The following is a 21148-nucleotide window of genomic DNA, read 5'->3' on the forward strand; positions in this document are numbered from 1 at the left end:
GAATGTGGAATGGCAACCCAGCACACGGGGGCGGGGCGGGGTCTCCCGGGGGAGGGGGCGCGAGGGGTGGGGCTGGCCGGTGGGAGACTGAGGAACAGTTTTGGAGTTCGTTGAAAATTCACGATGTAACACGATTTTTGTTCCTGGGTAGTACGTGTTAGTTTCTAATTGCTTATGCCTCAAAAGTACAGACAATGGCAGCTATTATTATTCCCCACAAACGTTGCTTTTGTGACCAGGACTTTGTGAAGGAAAGACACAAATGCACACGGCGTTTTCTCATTGAAAATAGGTAAATTTCAAAATATCACTGTCCTTCTCACAAAAGCAAAGCTTGTGGAAAATAATAATAAAAGCCATTCTGTATTTTTGAGGCTCAAGCAATTAGGAAATAACACTGACTACCCAGGAACAATTCGTTTTTGTGACGGTGAAATTGAGCCATGGACCGTGGTGACCGCGGGGTGGTGATGCGAGGGCGCGATTCTGTTGGTCGTGGATTGTGCGGCATTGGGTCCCAACCAGGAGCCCGTGGGGCAAGCTCGACAAGCATCATCGGGTCAAGCGAGTCAGACTCCTGCTGATGAGACGCTGAAATGTCGAAACCGGTCCGGAGTGTCGCTTGCGTTGAATCAACGCCGCTGAAACGGAGCAATCCCCACCGCCGTCTCTACGCCGGAAGACCCTCCTCGTCTGGGGCCTTTCTGTGTGAATGGTGACGACCCACACCGCAGCATTAGCCAGGGTGGCCGCTGGGATTCGAAGCGTGAACCTCTGTACAAGTGGCGTCACCACCCCCCCCCTCCGCTTCTCACACCGTGCAGCCCCCACTCCCGAGTCCAACAGCAACCTCGATGACTCGCCAGGCACAGATGAACCCAGGACTCTCGGTCTCAGCTTCACCAACATCTCTCAGCTTCACCAACATCCTCTCTCAGCTTCACCAACATCCCGTCTCTCTCAGCTTCATCAACACTCCCCACTTCTTTCTCTCTCGGTCTCTTGGCCCGGGAGCAAACCGGTCACTCCTGCAGTGGCCGCGTACGCAGATACTGCGGCTTTGAGCGCACGCACCTGCGATGCATTTATTTATATATTTACAGGACGAGCACGTGTGCGTGTGCCAGCATGTAAAGGTGTGTACAGGTGTGAAGACAGTTGTGGGCACAAGTTTGTTCCTATGAATGTCCAGGTGCGTTCCTGCCATGGCCGGGGATGTGCAGGAGAGCGCTCTCAGATGTGTGTGTGAGTGATGGGGCAGTTGTGGAGAGAGTGGAGAGTTTCCCAAACCTGGGCAGTGTGTTCAAGACCGGCTCCGGTTTAACAGCAGAGGTCTCACTCCGAATTAGTCGAACGGCATTATCCTTTCATCGGTTGCGTAACGCTGCATGGAAGCTACCTGGTCTGCCGCTCCGCACGAAGCTTCAGGTCTTCTCGGCCAGTCATTCCCTCCCTTCTCTACGCTTGCGAAACGTGGACCCCCCTAATGGAGCATCTTCGCTGGTTGTAAACATTTAGGCTGGCCTGCCTACCATCCATCCTGGGTTTAACCAGGCTGGATTGTGTGAGCTCACAAATCCTTGAAAGATCTGGGCAAAGTCCAATCGATGAGCTCCGGCAGGCAAGGCTGCGTTGGCTGGGTCATGTAGCCCAGCCGCCGCATGCCTAAACAGCTTTTGTTAGGCCGGATCGAGGGGGCTAAACGGACGCGACACGGGCTAGAGAAGAGATGGAGTGATGTGGTACAGGAGGACGTGGAGCTGAGTGAACTTGCCGATGACTGGTACCAGCGGTGTCAAGATCGGCCTCTGTGGAGGAGGCTCGTGAAGGACGCTGCTGGGCAGTTGGAGGCAGTCGCTCACAGCAACGAGCGGAGTGCCAGGTGGCACTCCACTCGTTGTTGGCGCAGGAGGGGGCACAGGTGGTGCATCGGCCACTCGTTTCAGTCAGTCAACCCGTGGCACCTCGGTCTGTCCCGTGACCTGCCAATGGGCGTTCAACACTTCACGTGGCCTTAAGGTGCACGTAGCCTGGCACAAGCGCCGTGGTGACGTCACCGCCACTTAGTGGCGAATGGCGGTTGTTGTTGAGTGAGCATGTGAGCATGTGTGAGTGCGTGTGAGTGCGTGTGAGTGCGTGTATGTGTGTTAGTGTGCGAGCGTATGTGTGCGAGCGAGCAAGGGTGAGAGCGTGTGTGAGCATGTGAGTGAGTGTTTGTGTGTGTGAGCATGTGAGTGTGTGAGTGTGTGTGTGTTCCCAGATGGCGTGCGTGCCCGCCTAGGGGTGTGTATCACTGTGTGTGTTCTCAGGTGCGTGTGTGTTGTGTGACGTGTTACCGTGTACGTGTGCGTGTCCCAGAAGAGTGTGTGAGTGAGTTATCAGGCGCCTTATTCATGTGAGCCAGTCCCTGGAAAGTGTTCTTATGTTTGTTACTAAGTGGAGGTCTCCGAGTCCCTGGTGAGTCACGTGAGTGAGTCAGCAAAGTCCCTGGTGAGTCAGGTGAGTGAGTCCCTGGTGAGTCAGGTGAGTGAGTCCCTGGTGAGTCAGGTGAGTGAGTCCCTGGTGAGCGAGTCCTTGGTGAGTGAGGTGAGCGAGTCCTTGGTGGGTGAGGTGAGCGAGCGAGTCTCAGGTGCGCAGGCCGCGGACGAGGTGCTCCAGGAGGCCGGTGAGGGAGGGCGTGGGGGGCCCTGGCGGTGAGCGCAGCCCCACGGTGAGGCTGTACGCCGCCAGGAACACCGAGCGCACCTCCTCCAGGCGCACCTGGCGCGGCGACGGGCCCGGTAGCCTCCGCGTCGACACGGGGGGGGGGGGGGGGGAGGGGAGGGGTACTCGTGGTGAGACGCCGGGCGTCTTCGCGGTTTGACGACCGGCGGACCGCCCCGGCAGACGGCGCCGTCGTATTAGATGCCGAGCGCTATCGAGCGTCGTCCGCCTCGCTCGCGGCGGGCGGTAAAGAGCCCCGTGGCGCCGTTCGGAAGAGCAGGCCGTGGTGTGCCGGCGTCGCTGTGCAAATTTGTGCAACGGCAATCACGGGGAGACACGGCGAGTGAGCGCGAGTGTGCGAATGAGTGCGCGTCGGTGAGTAACACTTGCTCAAAGTGATCTCCTGCTCAAATGCGCATTGAGGCATTGTTACTCATCTCTTGTCTACAGCAGTCAGTGGAGGAAATTCCACATTCATATGGTGGGGGCGAGTCCGTGCGTGCGTAGGACATCCTCTGTTGATTTCCCACGCCAGGCGGTGCTTTGTCTTTATCGAGCTCGGAGGGAGGGGCTCATGGGCCAAGCTGACGCCCAACCAGGATGTGAACTCACGACCTCCCGATTGCGAGCCACCCCGCTCTACCGCTGGGCGTCCCGGCCGGTGAGCGAGTGTGAACGTGAGCGAGTGTGAACGTGAGCGAGTGTGAACGTGAGCGAGTGTGAACGTGAGCGAGTGTGAACGTGAGCGAGTGTGAACGTGAGCGAGTGTGAACGCGAGCGGGTGATTTAGAGTTGCTCACTGGTGAGGGAAAGGCGAGTCTCTGCCCATCCCCCGCGCCGGACCCCTCAGGCTGCCAGAGTCTGACACGAGCTGCCAGCTCTCGCTCTCACACGAGGATGCCACAGAGCCCGTCCTGGAACCGCACCGCGTCACGCCAACGTCACCACCAACGCGACACGTCACACCAATACCGCACTACGTCACACCAACACCGTGCCAGGTCGCACGTCATGCCAACATCATCACCAACACGTCACACCAACACCACACCGTGTCACACCAACATCGCACCACATTACACCAACACTGCATGTCACACCACATTACAAACCAACACTGCATCACATCACACAATACCATACCATCACACACTCACTCTGCACTGCACACCTACCCCGCCACCCGCCCCCACCTCTCTCTCGTCGGCACGGCCAATGGGCTGCTTCCTCTCTGCTGCAGTAAGCCGTGCTCCGATTGGTTGGGATGAGCGGCCATCCTATCTTCTGATTGGTGGAGGAGATGGGACCGCGTCTCTGCACTGAGGAGGCAGGGGGTTAGAGGTTGTCGCTTGTAACATCACTATGACCATCACTGCTACCATCAAATGCTACCGTCACCGCTACCGTCACCGCTACCGTCACCGTCACCGCTACCGTCACCGCTACCGTCACCGTCACCGCTACCGTCACCGCTACCATCACCGCTACCGTCACCGCTAACGTCACCGTCACCGTCACCGCTAACTTCACCGTCACCACCATCGCTGCTACCGCCATCACCATTACTGTTACCACCATCACCACCACAACCGTCACCACCATCACCATCGCAACCGTCACCATCATCACCACTACGCCCGTTACCGTCACCATCATTACCATTACTGTTACCACCATCACCACCACAACCGTCAACACCATCACCACCGCAACCGTCACCATTATCACCACTACCACCGTTACCATCACCGCTATCGTCACCATCATCATGAGTAGGCAAATGGGCGAGCGAGTGGGTGGGTGAATGAGCGGGCGAGTATACCAGTGGTGTGAACGGGCGAGCGGATGAGCGTGCGGGTCGCCCGATTCTGTGAGGACGGACGGAGAGTCGTCCAGCAGGGTGGACAAGCTGCCCACGCTGTTCAGGCTGCTGCTGCTCCCTGCCAGACGCCCATCTGCACCACGCGGAGGCCAAGCGACAGCAGCCGCGTCACACTTCACACACGCAGCGCGCAGCTTCACACGGCTACACACAGCAAGCCACTCACGGCAACACACACAAACGACAGCAGCCGTGTTACACGTCCCACACGCAGAGCACAGGCTCACACAGCTACACACACACAGCCACGTTCACGTGCAAGCACAAAAATAAAACAAAGATCCCCCGTATAGCCTTAAACGGACTGTAGGGGCAAGTGCTGTTAGTGAGCACCTAAGGCCGGAACATGAGGGGGTGGGTGGCCAGCACCACGCCCGACCGCCTTTGTCTCCCCAGTGCTGATGTTTACACACCACACCAGGTACTCATTTGAGGCTGAGTCGACCTAGGGGAGGCCCAGGACCGGTTCAGTTAATCGTCACTGGTGTTGGCCGTGAGAGGCAATCGAACCCGGGTCGCCGGGTTCATAGCGCGGCGCGCTAACCGCTACACTACCACTCCCCACACATGCAAGCACACACAGCTACACATGCAACCACACACAGCCACATTCACAAACAGCAATAAACAACAGCAGCAGCGGCCCTCACAGACGGCAAGATGCAACCCACATAAAGAACGCCGGGACTTGATAGGTGGACAAGGCACACGCAGGTGGAACAGGTGGATGGAACAGGTGGATGGAACAGGTGGATGGAACAGGTGGACACAGTGGGGACACGGTGGGGACAGTGGGGACACGGTGGGGACACGGTGGGGACACCGTGGGGACACCGTGAGGACACGGTGGGGACAGTGGGGACAGTGGAGACACGGTGGGGACAGTGGGGACGGTGGGGACAGTGGGGACATGGTGGGGACAAGGTGGGGACACGGTGAGGACAGTGGGGACACGGTGGGGACACTGGGGACACGGTGGGGACACGGTGAGGACAGTGGGGACAGTGGGGACACGGTGGGGACACGGTGGGGACACTGGGGGGACACGGTGGGGACACGGTGGGGACACTGGGGGGACACTGGGGGGACACGGTGGGGACACGGTGGGGACACGGTGGGGACACGGTGAGGACAGTGGGGACACGGTGGGGACACGGTGGGGACACTGGGGACACGGTGGGGACACGGTGGGGACACACGGTGGGGACACGGTGGGGACACACGGTGGGGACACGGTGGGGACACGGTGGGGACACGGTGGGGACACTGGAGACACGGTGGGGACACGGTGGGGACACGGTGGGGACACGGTGGGGACACAGTGGGGACAGTGGGGACACGGTGGGGACACGGTGGGGACACGGTGGGGACACGGTGGGGACACGGTTGGGACACGGTGGGGACACGGTGGGGACACGGTGGGGACACGGTGGGGACACGGTGGGGACACGTTGGGGACAGTGGGGACACGGTGGGGACACGGTGGGGACACTGGGAACATGGTGGGGACACGGTGGGGACACGGTGGGGACACGGTGGGGACACTGGGGACACGGGCTCATACCAAGGGCTCCACCGTCGTCACTGCGTCCCTCCGTTTCCCGTGAGGACTCCCGCTTTCTCCTATGCACACACAGACAGAGCGTGTGTTTTAACAAGACAAAAATCCCCCGTGTAGCCTTAACAGACTGTTGGGGCAAGTGCTGTTAGCGAGCACCTATGAAGGCCGGGATGGCACACGAGGGGGTAGGTGGCCAGCACCACGCCCAGCGGCTTTGTCCCCCCAGTGGTGATGTTTACAAACCGCATCAGGTACTCATTTGAGGCCGAGTCGACCTAGGGGAGGCCCAGGATCGGTTCAAATAATAGTCACTGATATTGGGCCGTTAGCGGGAATCGAACTCGTGTCGCTGGGTTCGTAGTGCAGCACACTAACGCTTGCGCTACCGTTCTCCACTTAATATAATTTCCCATAACAGGAATTGAACCCAGGTGCAACTGGGTGAAAACCAAGAATCCTCACGACTGGACCATACAGGGAGACGAACACACAGCAAACCTGACCCGACTTTGTAATCAGGTGTCATAACATGAACACGAACATACAATCCGATTTGAACTTAATATTAACCATTACAGATAACATTTAAATTGAATCCAAATGTATCTGGGCCAATGATGGATTGATTGAATGGTAACATTCCTGCTGCTATGGAAGGGGGTTGGGGGGGCGAAGGGAAGGAGGGGTGGGGTGTGGAGGAAGGAGGTGGGGGGGGGGAAGTGGGGTTTGGGGGCACCCACCGTTTTCTCCGCAGAGCTGAGAACTCGTCGCCGGAGATGTGCTTCAAGCAGTTGAAGCAGAAGAAGAAAATCTGCGAGAGACGGAGATGGTCACGGGGACAAAGGATCGAGTCGCAGACACAATGAGACACAGAGACACGGACACAATAAAACAAAGAGACATGGAGACATGGGCACAATGAGACACAGAGACACGGACACAATAAAACAAAGAGACATGGAGACATGGGCACAATGAGACACAGAGACATGGACACAATAAAACAAAGAGACATGGAGACATGGGCACAATGAGACACAGAGACATGGACACAATAAAACAAAGAGACATGGAGACATGGGCACAATGAGACACAGAGACACGGACACAATAAAACAAAGAGACATGGAGACATGGGCACAATGAGACACAGAGACATGGACACAATAAAACAAAGAGACATGGAGACATGGGCACAATGAGACACAGAGACACGGACACAATAAAACAAAGAGACATGGAGACATGGGCACAATGAGACACAGAGACACGGACACAATAAAACAAAGAGACATGGAGACACGGGTAGCATGTGGCATAGAGCCCAAAGACAATTGTGCAGGAATGGGACCGGCTCAACATTGCTGTGAGCGGGGTCACGGGGTCATGGGGTCACGGGGTCACGGGACTGAGAGGTCGTGTGTCATGTTCCTCTCTGGCCTTGCCCTCACCTCCTCGCCCTTAAGGAGCCGGTCCTCGAGCATGTGCCTGTGGGAACACCAAGCGGAGGCATGAACACGCGGCCTCGCGAATCCACCATGCCACCACAGGCTCACCACAGGCTCACCACGCACTCAGTACGCACCGTGTAGTGGTGACACTGGTGCCTCGCAGCGAGAAGTGCCTGGGTTTGATTCCCGACCCGAGCCCCTGTCCAAGTGGAGTTTGTTCGTTCTCCACGTGTGTGCGGTTAAATTGTTTTCAGGGGCCAGGGGAGGGGGGTAAAAGGTCACGGGTGGGAGGTTAAAGGTCACCGCACCCGAAGAGGAACCAGTCGTAGGCGATGGTGAGGTAGAGGATTTCCTCGGGCCCCAGGGATGCGTGGACCAGTCCGTCCTGCACGTACAAAGACAAAGACATCCCTTATAGCCTTAACAGACTATATATAAAAAAAGCCTTAACAGACTGTTGCGGCAAGTGCTGTTAGCAAGCACCTATGAAGGCTGGCAAGACATACGAGGTGGATGGCCAGCACCACGCCCAGCCACCTTTGTCTCCCTGTTGGCGATGTTTACATACCACACCAGTTACTTATTTGTGGCCGAGTAGACCTTGGGGAGGCCCAGGACCGGTTCAGATAATCGTCACTGTGTTGGTGGCCGTGAGCAGGAATGGAACTCGGGTCGCCGGGTTTGTAGCGCAGCACGCTAACCACTATCCCACTCCTCACAGACACGCACACTGTCACACGTGTGCACGCACGCACAGATGCGCACACTCGCTCACGTGTTGTGTGGTGAGACAGGAACTGGGCGAGAGCTCAGAGTGAAACCGTGGAGAAGCGAACCCGAGAACTTCCCTCCTCACACCCACGCAGGTCTCAACCACTGCATGGGGATACGCGGAGACATGCGGAGACACGGGGAGACACACGGGAACATGCGGAGATGCAGGTACTCACGGCCCACAGGGAGAGTCTCAGGAGGGAGATGAAGAGCGGCGTGCGGTCCCAGCCTGAGATGCAGTGAACCAGGAGTCCACTCTCGTCTGCACAGGGACACACGCGCACCAGTCTCCTGTCCACACGTCTCCCGGCACCTCCCTGTGTGTCTCCCCGTGCCTTCCCGTCCCTCGATCATCTCTCCCATCTCACTCTTCTCCAACGCGTCCCTCCGAGTCTCCCGCCGCTTCAGTCTTTCCTGCTTCACCCGTAATGCACCTGAAACCCACGGGCCTGCCACTCGGTACCATCCCTGGCACGTACCGAACCACCCAACCCACACCGCCCTGCCTGGTCCTTCCAGTACATCGTACCGCCCCGCACTTCCTTGCCCAACCCCTGTCCCTGCCCTGCCCTGTGCTGGCCTGTCGCTCACCGTCCAGGTTGATGATGTGCAGCAGGAGGCGCAGGTAGTTTTGAGTCTGCTCCATCAGGTCCCATGACTGCGGGTACAACGATGAGGGCGGAACGTTACCTACAAATTACCGGGAGGTGCACGCACATGCACGTGTGTGCGTACCGGGGTCTCGGAGTGCATCTAGCTGGGTGCAAGTACGGTGGTGATCTCTCTGCCATTTGGTGGCGAGTGGCGGCTGTTGATGTGTGCTGCTGGCCTCTAGAGGTGCTCGCCAACAGCACCGGTCCCATTAGCCCGTGTCGGCTACGTGGGGGATCATTGTCTTCATCGCGGTTGTTAAACAGTAACTGTCGATGTCTGTAATCGCGTCTGGCGGAAGGCGAGTGCCGCACGCACGGACTGGCCACGCGTAAACATGAAAACCGCACGGCGGCCTCAGTCGTAGCGTAGCGCAATGCCCCCGCGTTTCTCAGTTGAGAGGTACAGGGGCAGCCCCTGCAATTGCTCGCCAATGAGATGTGAGAAACTTGCACCATGGTTTGAACTGCCGCACCAGGAGATGGAGCGGAATCGGCGACCTCTGGATGGCGAGTCCGCGGGTGGTGGCCACTACACCGCCACTGTGGTACCACCTCCCCCATCGCGTCTCAGTTAAAAATCTAAGCACGTGTTTACTGCTCTGGACAATGCCGTGCGGAAAACCGGTTACTGGTTATGAAACCCTACTCCATAGCGCGTGTGTGAGATTACACACGTGAGAGTTTGTGTGAATGTGTATACGTGTGTGTGCGCATGTGTGTGTGTGCGCATGCGGTAGTGTAGCGGTTAGCGCGCTGCGCTATGAACCCGGCGACCCGGGTTCGATTCCCGCTCACGGCCAACACCAGTCCTGGGCCTCCCCTAGGTCGACTCAGTCTGAAATGAGTACCTGGTGCAGTGTGTAAACATCGCCACTGGGGAGACAAAGGCAGTCGGGCATGGTGCTGGTCACCCACCCCCTTGTGTACTGTTCTGGCCTTCATAGGTGCTCGCTAACAGCACTTGCTCCTACAGTCTGTTAAGGCTATACGGGGGATCTTTGTGTGCGCGTGTGTGTGTGCGCATGTGTGTGTGTGCGCACGTGTGTGTGTGTGCGAGTTTGTGTGTGTGCGTGTAAGATTGCACATGTGTGCGTGGCGACCCGAGTTCGATTTCCGCTCACGGCCAACATCAGTGACAATTATCTGAACCAGTCCTGGGTCTCCCCTCGGTTGACTCAGCCTCAAAAAAGTAAACATTGCCACGAGGGAGACAAAGGCGGCCGGGCGTGCTGTTGGCCACCCACCCCCTCGTGTGCCGTTTCGGCCTTCATAGGTGCTCGCTAAAAGTACTTACCCCAACAGTCTGTTAAGGATATACGGGGGATGTTTGTTTGTGTGTGTGCGTACTTGCCCTGTATCCACCCCAGTTGATGGGCAGCCCCTCCCTGAGCTCCTCGGGGACGCTGAGCGGAGCGTCCACATAGTCCTGCCTCAAGAACCACACACGCGCACACACACACAAACGGACGCACGCACACACAAAGACACAAATGCGCACATGCACGCACACACATACCCGTGCACACGCACACCCACGCGCGCAAACACGCGCACGCACAGACTGAAAGCGTTCATAAAAAATAAACACTCGACACTCGTGACCCCGTTTCGTCCCAATCACTACCCCCGCAGTTTAGGCCCAGCAAACCGTAGTGCGGGACGGCACCCGCAGTCCATACCTGACTCCAGTCGAACACGAGTCCCTCGCCCGAGTAATCCCGCTCTCGGTAGGCCTTGAAGAACTCGCAGCCTGCCAGACGCAAACACCGGGCCGGGCCACGGTCAGCCCACTGCCGTAAGGAGGCCCCCCCCCCCTCATCCCAACCCGCCGCCGCCTCTCACGATCGCGCGACGCGACAATCCGCACGGCTGCTGCATCGTCACGAGGAGGACACCGCCTCGTCGTTCCGTCTCCACTGCGGATGTACCATCGAGCGCGCTCTCTCCTTCGGCTGCCACTCCGTCCTTAAGTCTCGACCGCCGGCCAGGGTCCCTTCTGGCTGTGACGCATCCTGCCCAAGCGAGGGCTCTGCTTCGTGTGCGTTCTCTCAGCTGCATGCTCCTCTCTCTGCCTCTTGCTGCGATTCTGAGCGTGCGTCTCTCCGTTGCTTCTTTGCGCACTTTTCAGATTTTGTTCCACACGCACGTAAATCGAAATAAATCAGCTCAAGCCTCCCATACGTCGCGTGACTTGTGCGTGGCCTTGACATGGCCCTGGTAACTCGTGACCTAACCCGGTAATCCTTGACCTGCCCATCACCTTCACCGAATACTGTGGCCCTTGACCTGGTCATGTGACCCTGGACCGGACCCTCGATTTGGCACAGTGACCCAACCCTGTGACCCTTGACCCATGACTTGACGACCGAGGCCGTACCGGGATAGGGCAGGGATAGAAGGGTGAAGTCGGCGTAACGCTGAGCCTTGTCCACCTTCTCCGACGACGTGACGCTGCGGAACGCCACACACCGTCACCATCGTCACACCTCATCGACATCACACACCGTCACCATCGTCACACCTCATCGACATCACACACCGTCATCATCGTCACACCTCATCGACATCACACACTGTAACCATCGTCACACCTCGTCACACACGTGGTTGCCGTGGGTGAGGGTACGTTGGCGAGGGTGAGTGTGCGTTGGCGAAGGTGAGTGTGAGTTGGTGAGGGTGAGTGTGCGTTGGTGAGGGTGAGTGTGCGTTGGTGAGGGTGAGTGTGCGTTGGCGAGGGTGAGTGTGCGTTGGCGAGGGTGAGTGTGCGTTGGCGAGGGTGAAGGTGCGTTGGCGAGGGTGAGTGTGCGTTGGCGTGGGTGAGGGTGCGAGGGTGAGTGTGCGTTGGCGTTGGTGAGTGTGCGTTGGTGAGGGTGAGTGTGCATGGGTGAGTGTGCGTTGGTGAGGGTGAGTGTGCGTTGGCAAGGGCGCGTTGGCGAGGGTGTGTTGTTGAGAGTGCGTTGGTGAGGGTGAGGGTGCGTTGGCGAGGGTGAGTGTGCGTGGGTGAGTGCGCGTTGATGAGGGTGAGTGTGCGCTGGCGAGGGTGAGTGTGCGTGGGTGAGGGTGCGTGGGTGAGGGTGCGAGGGTGAGTGTGCGTTGGCGTTGGTGAGTGTGCGTTGGTTAGGGTGAGTGTACATGGGTGAGTGTGCGTTTGTGAGGGTGAGTGTGCGTTGGCGAGGGCGCGTTGGCGAGGGTATGTTGGTGAGGGTGAGTTGGTGAGGGTGAGTGTGCGTTGGCGAGGGTGAGTGTGCGTGGGTGAGTGTGCGTTGGCGAGGGTGAGTGTGCGCTGGCGAGGGTGAGTGTGCGTGGGTGCGTGGGTGAGTGTGCGTGGGTGAGGGTGAGTGTGCGTTGGCGAGGGTGAGTGCGCGAGGGCGAGCGAGGGGCGACTCACTTCATGCCGAACTTCACCTTCTTGTTCTCCACCATGAGGTCGCAGATGAAGCGCACTCCCAGGTGCTTGAGCAGCTTGATGTCGTTTCCCCGGATGCGGTTAAACAGCTGGGACTCCCGGCCATTCCTACAAAGACAAAGGTTCCCCGTGAAGTCCTTGACAGACTGTCGGTTGGCGAGGGCTGCGAGCGGGCAGCACCAACGAAGGACGGCAAGGCGCACGAGGGGGTGGTGGGTGGCCAGCACCTGAGCCAGGCTTCGTCGTTGCTCCCTACGCCACCCACTCCCCCGTCTCCGTCCACCCCTCCCCCTCCGCCGCCGCCGCCACCGCCGTCGTCGACGCCCCCCGTAGAGAAGAGGTAGTTGTAGCTGCTGCGTCCGTAGATCTCGCCCCACCCGGCAAGTGTAGAGGATCGGCAAATGTGCTGTGAACACGTGGGTACACCGACACGTGGGTTCACTGACACGTGGGAACAAAGATAGAGACACACATCTTTTTTTCAACTTCATCAATCCTATCTCCCGGCATCAACCTCACTGCGTTAGTCTCACAAGCCTCAGCGTGTCGATCACCGCCCTGGCCTCACTGCCGCGACATGACTGTTTCGGCTTCACCACTCCACCCTCACCATGGTGATCTCACCGCCCCAGTCTCACCCTCACCATGGTGACCTCACCCTCACCACCTCACCCTCACCACCGAAGCCTCGCCTTCACCGCCCCAGCCTCACCTTGCCGCCGTAGAGGATGACAGGGCACACGAAGCGGCCGCGGCACCGCGCCATCTTGCTCTTCGTCACGAGCTCCCGCAGGCGCTGCACCTCCAGCACGCTCTCAAAGCTGCACAACCACACAACCACAATGCAGCACCACACTACACCACAACCACAATGCAGCACCACACTACACCACAACCACAATGCAGCACCACAATGCACCACAATGCAGCACCACACTACACCACAACCACACTGCAGCACCACACTACACCACAATGCAGCACCACACTACACCACAACCACAATGCAGCACCACACCACAACCACAATGCAGGACCACACTACACCACAACCACACTGCAGCACCACACTACACCACAACCGCAGAACCACACTACACCACCACCACACTGCAGCACCACACTACACCACAACCACAATGCAGCACCACACTACACCACAACCACAATGCAGCACCACACTACACCACAACCACACTGCAGCACCACACTACACCACAACCACAGAACCACACTACACCACAACCACACTGCAGCACCACACTACACCACAACCGCAGCACCACACTACATCACAACCACAATGCAGCACCACACTACACCACAACCACAATGCAGCACCACACTACACCACAACCACAATGCAGCACCACACTACACCACAACCACAATGCAGCACCACACTACACCACAACCACACTGCAGCACCACACTACACCACAACCACAGAACCACACTACACCACAACCACACTGCAGCACCACACTACACCACAACCGCAGCACCACACTACATCACAACCACAATGCAGCACCAAACTACACCACAACCACAATGCAGCACCACACTACACCACAACCACAATGCAGCACCACACTACACCACAACCACAATGCAGCACCACACTACACCACAACCACACTGCAGCACCACACTACACCACAATGCAGCACCACACTACACCACAATGCAGCACCACACTACACCACAACCACACTGCAGCACCACACTACACCACAACCACACTGCAGCACCACACTACACCACAATGCAGCACCACACTACACCACAATGCAGCACCACACTACACCACAACCACAATGCAGCACCACACTACACCACAACCACAATGCAGCACCACAATGCACCACAATGCAGCACCACACTACACCACAACCACACTGCAGCACCACACTACACCACAATGCAGCACCACACTACACCACAACCACAATGCAGCACCACAACCACAATGCAGGACCACACTACACCACAACCACACTGCAGCACCACACTACACCACAACCGCAGAACCACACTACACCACCACCACACTGCAGCACCACACTACACCACAACCACAATGCAGCACCACACTACACCACAACCACAATGCAGCACCACACTACACCACAACCACACTGCAGCACCACACTACACCACAACCACAGAACCACACTACACCACAACCACACTGCAGCACCACACTACACCACAACCGCAGCACCACACTACATCACAACCACAATGCAGCACCACACTACACCACAACCACAATGCAGCACCACACTACACCACAACCACAATGCAGCACCACACTACACCACAACCACAATGCAGCACCACACTACACCACAACCACACTGCAGCACCACACTACACCACAACCACAGAACCACACTACACCACAACCACACTGCAGCACCACACTACACCACAACCACACTGCAGCACCACACTACACCACAATGCAGCACCACACTACACCACAATGCAGCACCACACTACACCACAACCACACTGCAGCACCACACTACACCACAACCACACTGCAGCACCACACTACACCACAATGCAGCACCACACTACACCACAATGCAGCCCCACACTACACCACAATGCAGCACCACACTACACCACAACCACAATGCAGCACCACACTACACCACAACCACAATGCAGCACCACACTACACCACAACCACACTGCAGCACCACACTACACCACAATGCAGCACCACACTACACCACCACCACACTGCAGCACCACACTACACCACAACCACACTGCAGCACCACACTACACCACAACCACAATGCAGCACCACACTACACCACAACCACAATGCAGCACCACACTACACCACAACCACACTGCAGCACCACACTACACCACAATGCAGCACCACACTACACCACAACCACACTGCAGCACCACACTACACCACAACCACAATGCAGCACCACACTACACCACAACCACACTGCAGCACCACACTACACCACAACCACACTGCAGCACCACACTACACCACAACCGCAGAACTACACTACACCACCACCACACTGCAGCACCACACTACACCACAACAGCAGCACCACACTACATCACAACCACACCACACTACACCACAACCACCACATTGCAGCACAACCATGCCCCACAACCACACCACACTACACCACAACAACACCACACTACACCACAACCACAATGCAGCACCACACGGCAGCACCACCACACTGCAGCACCACACTACACCACAACCACACTGCAGCACCACAACCACACAACACGGCGCTGAAGACACAGGGTTTAGGCGATGTAGGCAACAGAGACCCAGGCACAAAGGTAGTCGCAGTACATGTGGTTTACGAGCCAAGTGTTGATGAGATTTTGACTTGAAGAGACGATCGCCCCGTGTTGGGTCACGGCTCATCTCAGGCTGGGCTCTGGAAAAACCCGGCTCAAGGCCACGCGGTTACCTGAAGCCGGCTCCGAGCGTGGCGCCTAGCCGTGCACTCGGGATCTACGCGAGACAAGTTCGAGCCGAGCCACGGGCAGGCCACAGCCGAGCTGCTCGACGGCCCCCGTCGTTGGAAGCAACCGAGCGACTCGAGCCCGAGCTGGAGCCGAGCCACAGGGAGGAACGCGTCTCTCAGGAACCCAGCCGGCGGCCGGTGACGCCGAGAATAGGGTCCCAGGAATTAGGAGAAATCGGACCCCGGCAAGAGGGGTGGGGATTAACGCGACCCCGTGACCTGGCCAAGACCTCCACGCGACCTCGCCCAGGCGCTCACCGCTCGTTGTGGCGCCCGGCGTGCGTCTCGTACTCGAGCAGTGCAACGTGCAGTGGGTAGTGGCCGCACAGCTCGCCGCCTGCATTCTCCAGCCAGGCGCAGACGTAGTCGCGCGAGAACAACTCCAGGCAGCGCACCTGGATCTCGTCGACCTGCACACCGCCACGGCCGCCCGTCGTGAACTCGTGCTCACTGCACCGTCTATATTCCCCCCTGACCTCCCAGTGTACATTTTCCCCGACGAAAGTCATATTGAGTTATGGTGCTCGTCTACCGTTTACAGCTCAGAGCCGGTGATGGAAATTCCACATTTCTATGGTGGAGATGTGTATATCCAAAGGTCAACCGCTGTTGACTTCCCCACAAAGTGGTACTCGTTTTATCAAACCCAGAGGGAGGGATGATTGGATTTAAACTCGCATTATTTAAACTGAACGAGGATGTAAGAATTTGGGAAGAGAGACGATGGGAGAGAGAATTCAAAGCAGAGCGGTGCGAGTGTAATAAACAGAAAGAGACGTGCACTGACCTGCAGGGTTGCGAGCGAGTGAGCGGATGAGTGAGAGTGTTGTAGTGATCTGCAGTGTGGTAGTTGAGTGGGTGAGTGTGTGAGTGCGTAGGCGAGTTGTGCGTGACCTGCAATGTGGTCATTCAACACGTGTTTGCATTGAGGAAGACCGGCAATGGTAATTGGCTGCACAATATACGTTCACCGATCGGCTCAGCTGATCATATGACCTCCACAGCTTTCACTTGACCAGAGCGAGCCTTTGGCTAAAATAAAATACGGCGACTCGATTTGCTAGAGTGGGGGGCGGAGGGTTTGTTGTTTTTCCGGGTCTCCCCCCCACCCACCACACCCCCCTCAAACATTCCCAAACGGTGAGGTCACGTGTTAAACTCGAAGGGGGGCTCCGGTGCCCAGAGATGCTGAGCCAGAGCTGATAAGATCCAGGGTCCAAAGTTGGGGGGAGGGGTGTCACATTTCAACTGCCCAACCCTTTGATTAAAAATGGGTTCCCCAGTGAGTGGAGTTGAAAATCTCAGGCTGGTCAAGAAAGACATAAGAGCCCCCCCCCGCCGCCACCGTTGACTTGCGTAGTAGAGACCATGGACTCGCGTAGAAACTAAAACTCGCGTCAACAGCAACAATCACAGTTCCAACTCCTAACGGGTCACCGCAGCATTCGCTCGCTCTCCCCAACAGAGAGAACCACCAGGAGGTGCGGGGGGACCCACAGACAAGTGCAGAGGCAGCCATGCGACGAGCCTGTGCCAAATTGCCTTGTGCTCTCCTGTGGCGAAGGGGGGGTACCGGAGTACCTGGAGAAAGCCCCACACATTCCAGGGGGGAATTGCTCCATCCTATGCAACTGGACACAGGCAGAGTCCACATTTTATGTGCTGCCTTCTCTTACAAAGCCAGGGTTGTGGTGCTTCGATGTCCACGGGAAGGGGAACTTCACGCCATTTGTGCGATCCACAGACCCTCGACTCCGTAGAGCTGGATTACAAGCATGCGCGTGCCATCACCCTTCGGTAAGAGAAGCCCAGAGACTTACACAGAGATCCAAAGACTCCCGTAGAGACCTATAGACGTACATTTATGATTATTATTCTTGCATACTCTAGGAAAGCCTCACTAAGTATGACGACTGTATTTTTTCTGAAGTGTCCGGCCAAATTTACGCAGAAAGGGGGCGATGATTGCCACATGAAATCCCAATTGAGTAATTTGCGTTGAAATCTACTCGCGTGCGGGTGCCAATTTGGATTGTTGAATTGTAGGGCCGTGAGAGATGGTGACAAATTCAGAATCATATTCATTGAAACTGGAGAAATCCAATGAGCTATTAAGCTATTTTTTCACAGATATCCAGTATCTCTTCATCCAGCAGTGGATAGTGGCCAATTACCACTACACATAGCTAGACTGAGTTGTATGTATGTGTCCTCAACTTCTATCGCACCATACGTAGCCAACCGTGCTAATCGGAGGTTTTGACAAAACCGAGCTCAAGTGCAGTGATTTTCATTGTCCCAGCCCGGTCACCAGTTGAGCTCCACAGACTCTCAGACTCGGAGAGAGACCCACAGACTAGCACAGACCAGGGCGATTCGTGGAATGCCTTGCTCGTCCAAGGAATGTATCATTTCGTGTGAATTTACTATTCTTTGAATGACACAGAGTGACAGAAAGAGGAACACAAGAATTAGAGAACATAATGCAAATCAGAGACATCACATTTTGACTATAGATAAAAGTGAAGTGGGCTTGGGCCTGACGCGTCATGGCCAGAGGGGAAGATACCTGGCGGCCAAGGCCAACGCAGGGGGAGGCAGCCAAAGGAGAAAACGCACCCGACAGGACGTCCACCGAGGAGACTCAGCGATGGGATCAGCTCGTGTGCAGGTGCCAAACTGTTGCATCGCATCGACCAGTGGATTGATCATGGCTGATGCCGATGACAGCTGGTCTCGTTATCTCTACTGCACTGTGAACTGTCGTCTTAGGAGCGGACACTGATTTGGTCATCTATGGATTAGGGCCAGCCACGGTGGTGAGATGTTAACTCCCTCGCCTGGTATACAGGAGGTCGTGGGTTAGATCCCGACCGTGACGATACCTGTTAATTTGGAATTTGCATGTCTCTCTCCCCATGGTCGGGTGGATTTTTCTCCTGGCCCTCCGGTTTTTTCCTCCACATTTAGAAACATCGCGTGCTTAGAGTCTTTGGCTGATCAGCCACTGCGTTGACCTGTCATTTGTGGTAAGGTCTCTGTTTAAAAAGAGCTTTTAGGTCAGTGGGCCCTACCTGGTAAAATAATATTTTTTATTGTTTTTTTCCCTTCTCCCAATAACCCTAACCTGTCATACTGCCCTCCTTGTTAAATGTTAAACTCCTACATAACCGTAACCAAACAGCAGCCACGATATATCCACTGCTGGATGAAGGCCTCTCTCCAAGTTGTCACCATCTCTCACGGCCGTGTGATGCAGCAATGCAAACTAGCGCCGACGGAAGGGCATATTTCATCGGTCCGTGATGCACGACGAACGGTGTCCCGTTGGAAGTTCTCCCCTCCTTTGACTGCCGTCCGCCTTGAGTCTCGACCATCATCCGTCCAGCCTTGAGGAGCGCTGCCCCAAGGCCCACAACTTGCATGGTTCGTCGCGTGGCGAAGCTTCTGCAATCGGTGTTCATCTTTCTATATCTCGGGGTTCGATCCAAGCGTCCAACCTTTCCACCGTGACCTGTTTTTTGGCGCACTTCTTAGCTTCGTTTAATTTCCTTTTGCCAATAACCACGTTTACAATCCATGGGTATGTTACATTCACCACGAGAGATTTCGTAACGATTTCATCGTAATTCAACTCGCCGAAGCGTGTTAAATAACCAAAACACATGGCATAATGGACACGTGGATGATACATATTGGTTCGTGTGCGGTACAGACACCCGCGCGGTGAAGTATGGTCAAAACTTGGTAGCGGTTCCCGTGAGCTTCACTCATCGACGCCTCCCTCCTCCTACCTGCCGAAGTGAGGGGCTCCGGTTTCACGGGCAGCAAAGAAGTTCAACAAACCAGACGCCAAACCCCGTGACACGACGACAGAGTTGGGGGCCAGAGGCGTTCGCCCCAGCAGTGGAGTGAGACTGGCAGGGCGCGTGGATGGCGCCTGAACGCGGCGCAGTGTCGCGGGGCAAAGTCCACGGGGTTCAACTCCGGCCCACGGCCTCAGAGAGAACTGGGAGAGAGAGAGATTGTTGGTTGGGGGGGAGGGAGGGAGGGGAGACAAACGAGGTGCGGGCGTGCCGAGATCGATTTAACGGCGGACGGGCTCGGCTGTCGCGAGGGAGGGCGAGCGAGAGAGAGAGAAAGAGAGACAAAGGCGGCCGGGGAGCGGGTCACGCAACTCGCCTTGCCCACGCCCTCGCGCGCGCGGTACGTGTTCTTGGAGAAGTAGTCGATGAGGTCTCGCACTTCCTCGTAGCGGCCGCCTCTCGCTTGCTCGCCCATGGCTCCCCCCCCCCCGACCCACTCACACCACCATGGCCCCCTCGCCACCGCGCTCGGATCGCCGCCTCTGCCCGCACGCAGCTCACTTCCGGCCGGCCAAGGAGACGAGGTCGCAGCGGGGATCGTTGGGTCGGCGAAATGAATGACGGGGTGTGCGCGAGAGGGGGGCCGAGTGGAGGAGTGAAGGGGGGCCCGCGGGAGGCGATGAGACACGGGGGGGTAGCGGGGGTAACGGGGTCTCGGGGGTACCACGGGGACCACAGCCGTCGCTGCAGCGTCTCGACGAGTGGGGGGCACCCCGGAAAGGAAGCGAATCGGGTGGGGGAGCGAGCCCCGCCCACAGCGTGCCGAGACCACGCCTCCTGGTGACGTCACACAGGAGCCACGCCCCCTAGCGTGGGGGACACGCTCTCTTCACGAACACCCCCCCCCCCACTCTCAACGTGCTCACGGCAATTTAACAAGTCGCAGTCGTTAGTCGTTGTTGTTGGGGTTTCGCGAGCAATATCCATAACGGAGGGTTTTTCTGGGTGAGATCGCGTAAGTATAAATGTGTTGTGAAACCCGCCACAGCCAATTAGTAAGGTTTGTAAATTGTGTGGGTTTTACTCTCCAACACACAACTTTCGGTAAAGTCACGTGGGTATAAAATAAAATAAATCACGACGTTTCGGGCGCAACACAAAGCGTCTGTCATCAGGTGGGAAAGCTGTAATTGTTAATTAAATTAACTTATTAACGTTTTTCTTGATCCAGCTGGACAGGTTTGGACAAAACTTAGCCCACTTTTCACTCAGGCAGGAGTGCACAGGCTAATTGTTACTAACATTTAAACGAGCAATACAATGTTTAAAAATCACAATTACTAGACAAACGACATACATACTATTTACAA

The 21148-nt window shown here is 56.7% G+C and overlaps 1 protein-coding gene across 1 annotated transcript; it reads right to left on the reverse strand.

Moving 5' to 3' along the window:
* Positions 1-1059: 1059 nt before the first annotated feature.
* Positions 1060-20572, reverse strand: MTMR14 (myotubularin related protein 14). Its single transcript, XM_078874973.1, has 18 exons — positions 20155-20572; positions 16231-16382; positions 13143-13251; positions 12658-12836; positions 12413-12538; positions 11402-11475; positions 10704-10774; positions 10376-10450; positions 8963-9029; positions 8548-8633; positions 7906-7982; positions 7598-7634; positions 6887-6957; positions 6150-6208; positions 4526-4658; positions 3879-4022; positions 3504-3617; positions 1060-2785 (listed from the first exon to the last, which is right to left on the reverse strand). The coding sequence occupies exons 1-18, from the start codon at positions 20251-20253 to the stop codon at positions 2626-2628; spliced, it is 1833 nt and encodes a 610-aa protein (XP_078731099.1). The 5' UTR covers positions 20254-20572; the 3' UTR covers positions 1060-2625.
* Between the last annotated feature and the right edge of the window lie 576 nt (positions 20573-21148).

The sequence above is a fragment of the Lampetra fluviatilis genome, chromosome 40, assembly GCF_964198595.1.
Source record: "Lampetra fluviatilis chromosome 40, kcLamFluv1.1, whole genome shotgun sequence".
Lineage (NCBI taxonomy): Eukaryota > Metazoa > Chordata > Hyperoartia > Petromyzontiformes > Petromyzontidae > Lampetra > Lampetra fluviatilis.

What these genes read in the sequence shown, in the direction of transcription:
- MTMR14 (XM_078874973.1), bottom strand. Translation starts at nt 20,253, where the DNA reads ATGGGCGAGCAAGCGAGAGGCGGCCGCTACGAGGAAGTGCGAGACCTC. An exon ending in AAGGTGAAGTTCGGCATGAA is followed by an intron (nt 11,476 to 12,412) that starts GTGAGTCGCCCC and finishes GGCGTTCCGCAG; the next exon opens with CGTCACGTCGTCGGAGAAGG. An exon ending in CTCGCCCGTTCACACCACTG is followed by an intron (nt 4,023 to 4,525) that starts GTATACTCGCCC and finishes CTGCCTCCTCAG; the next exon opens with TGCAGAGACGCGGTCCCATC.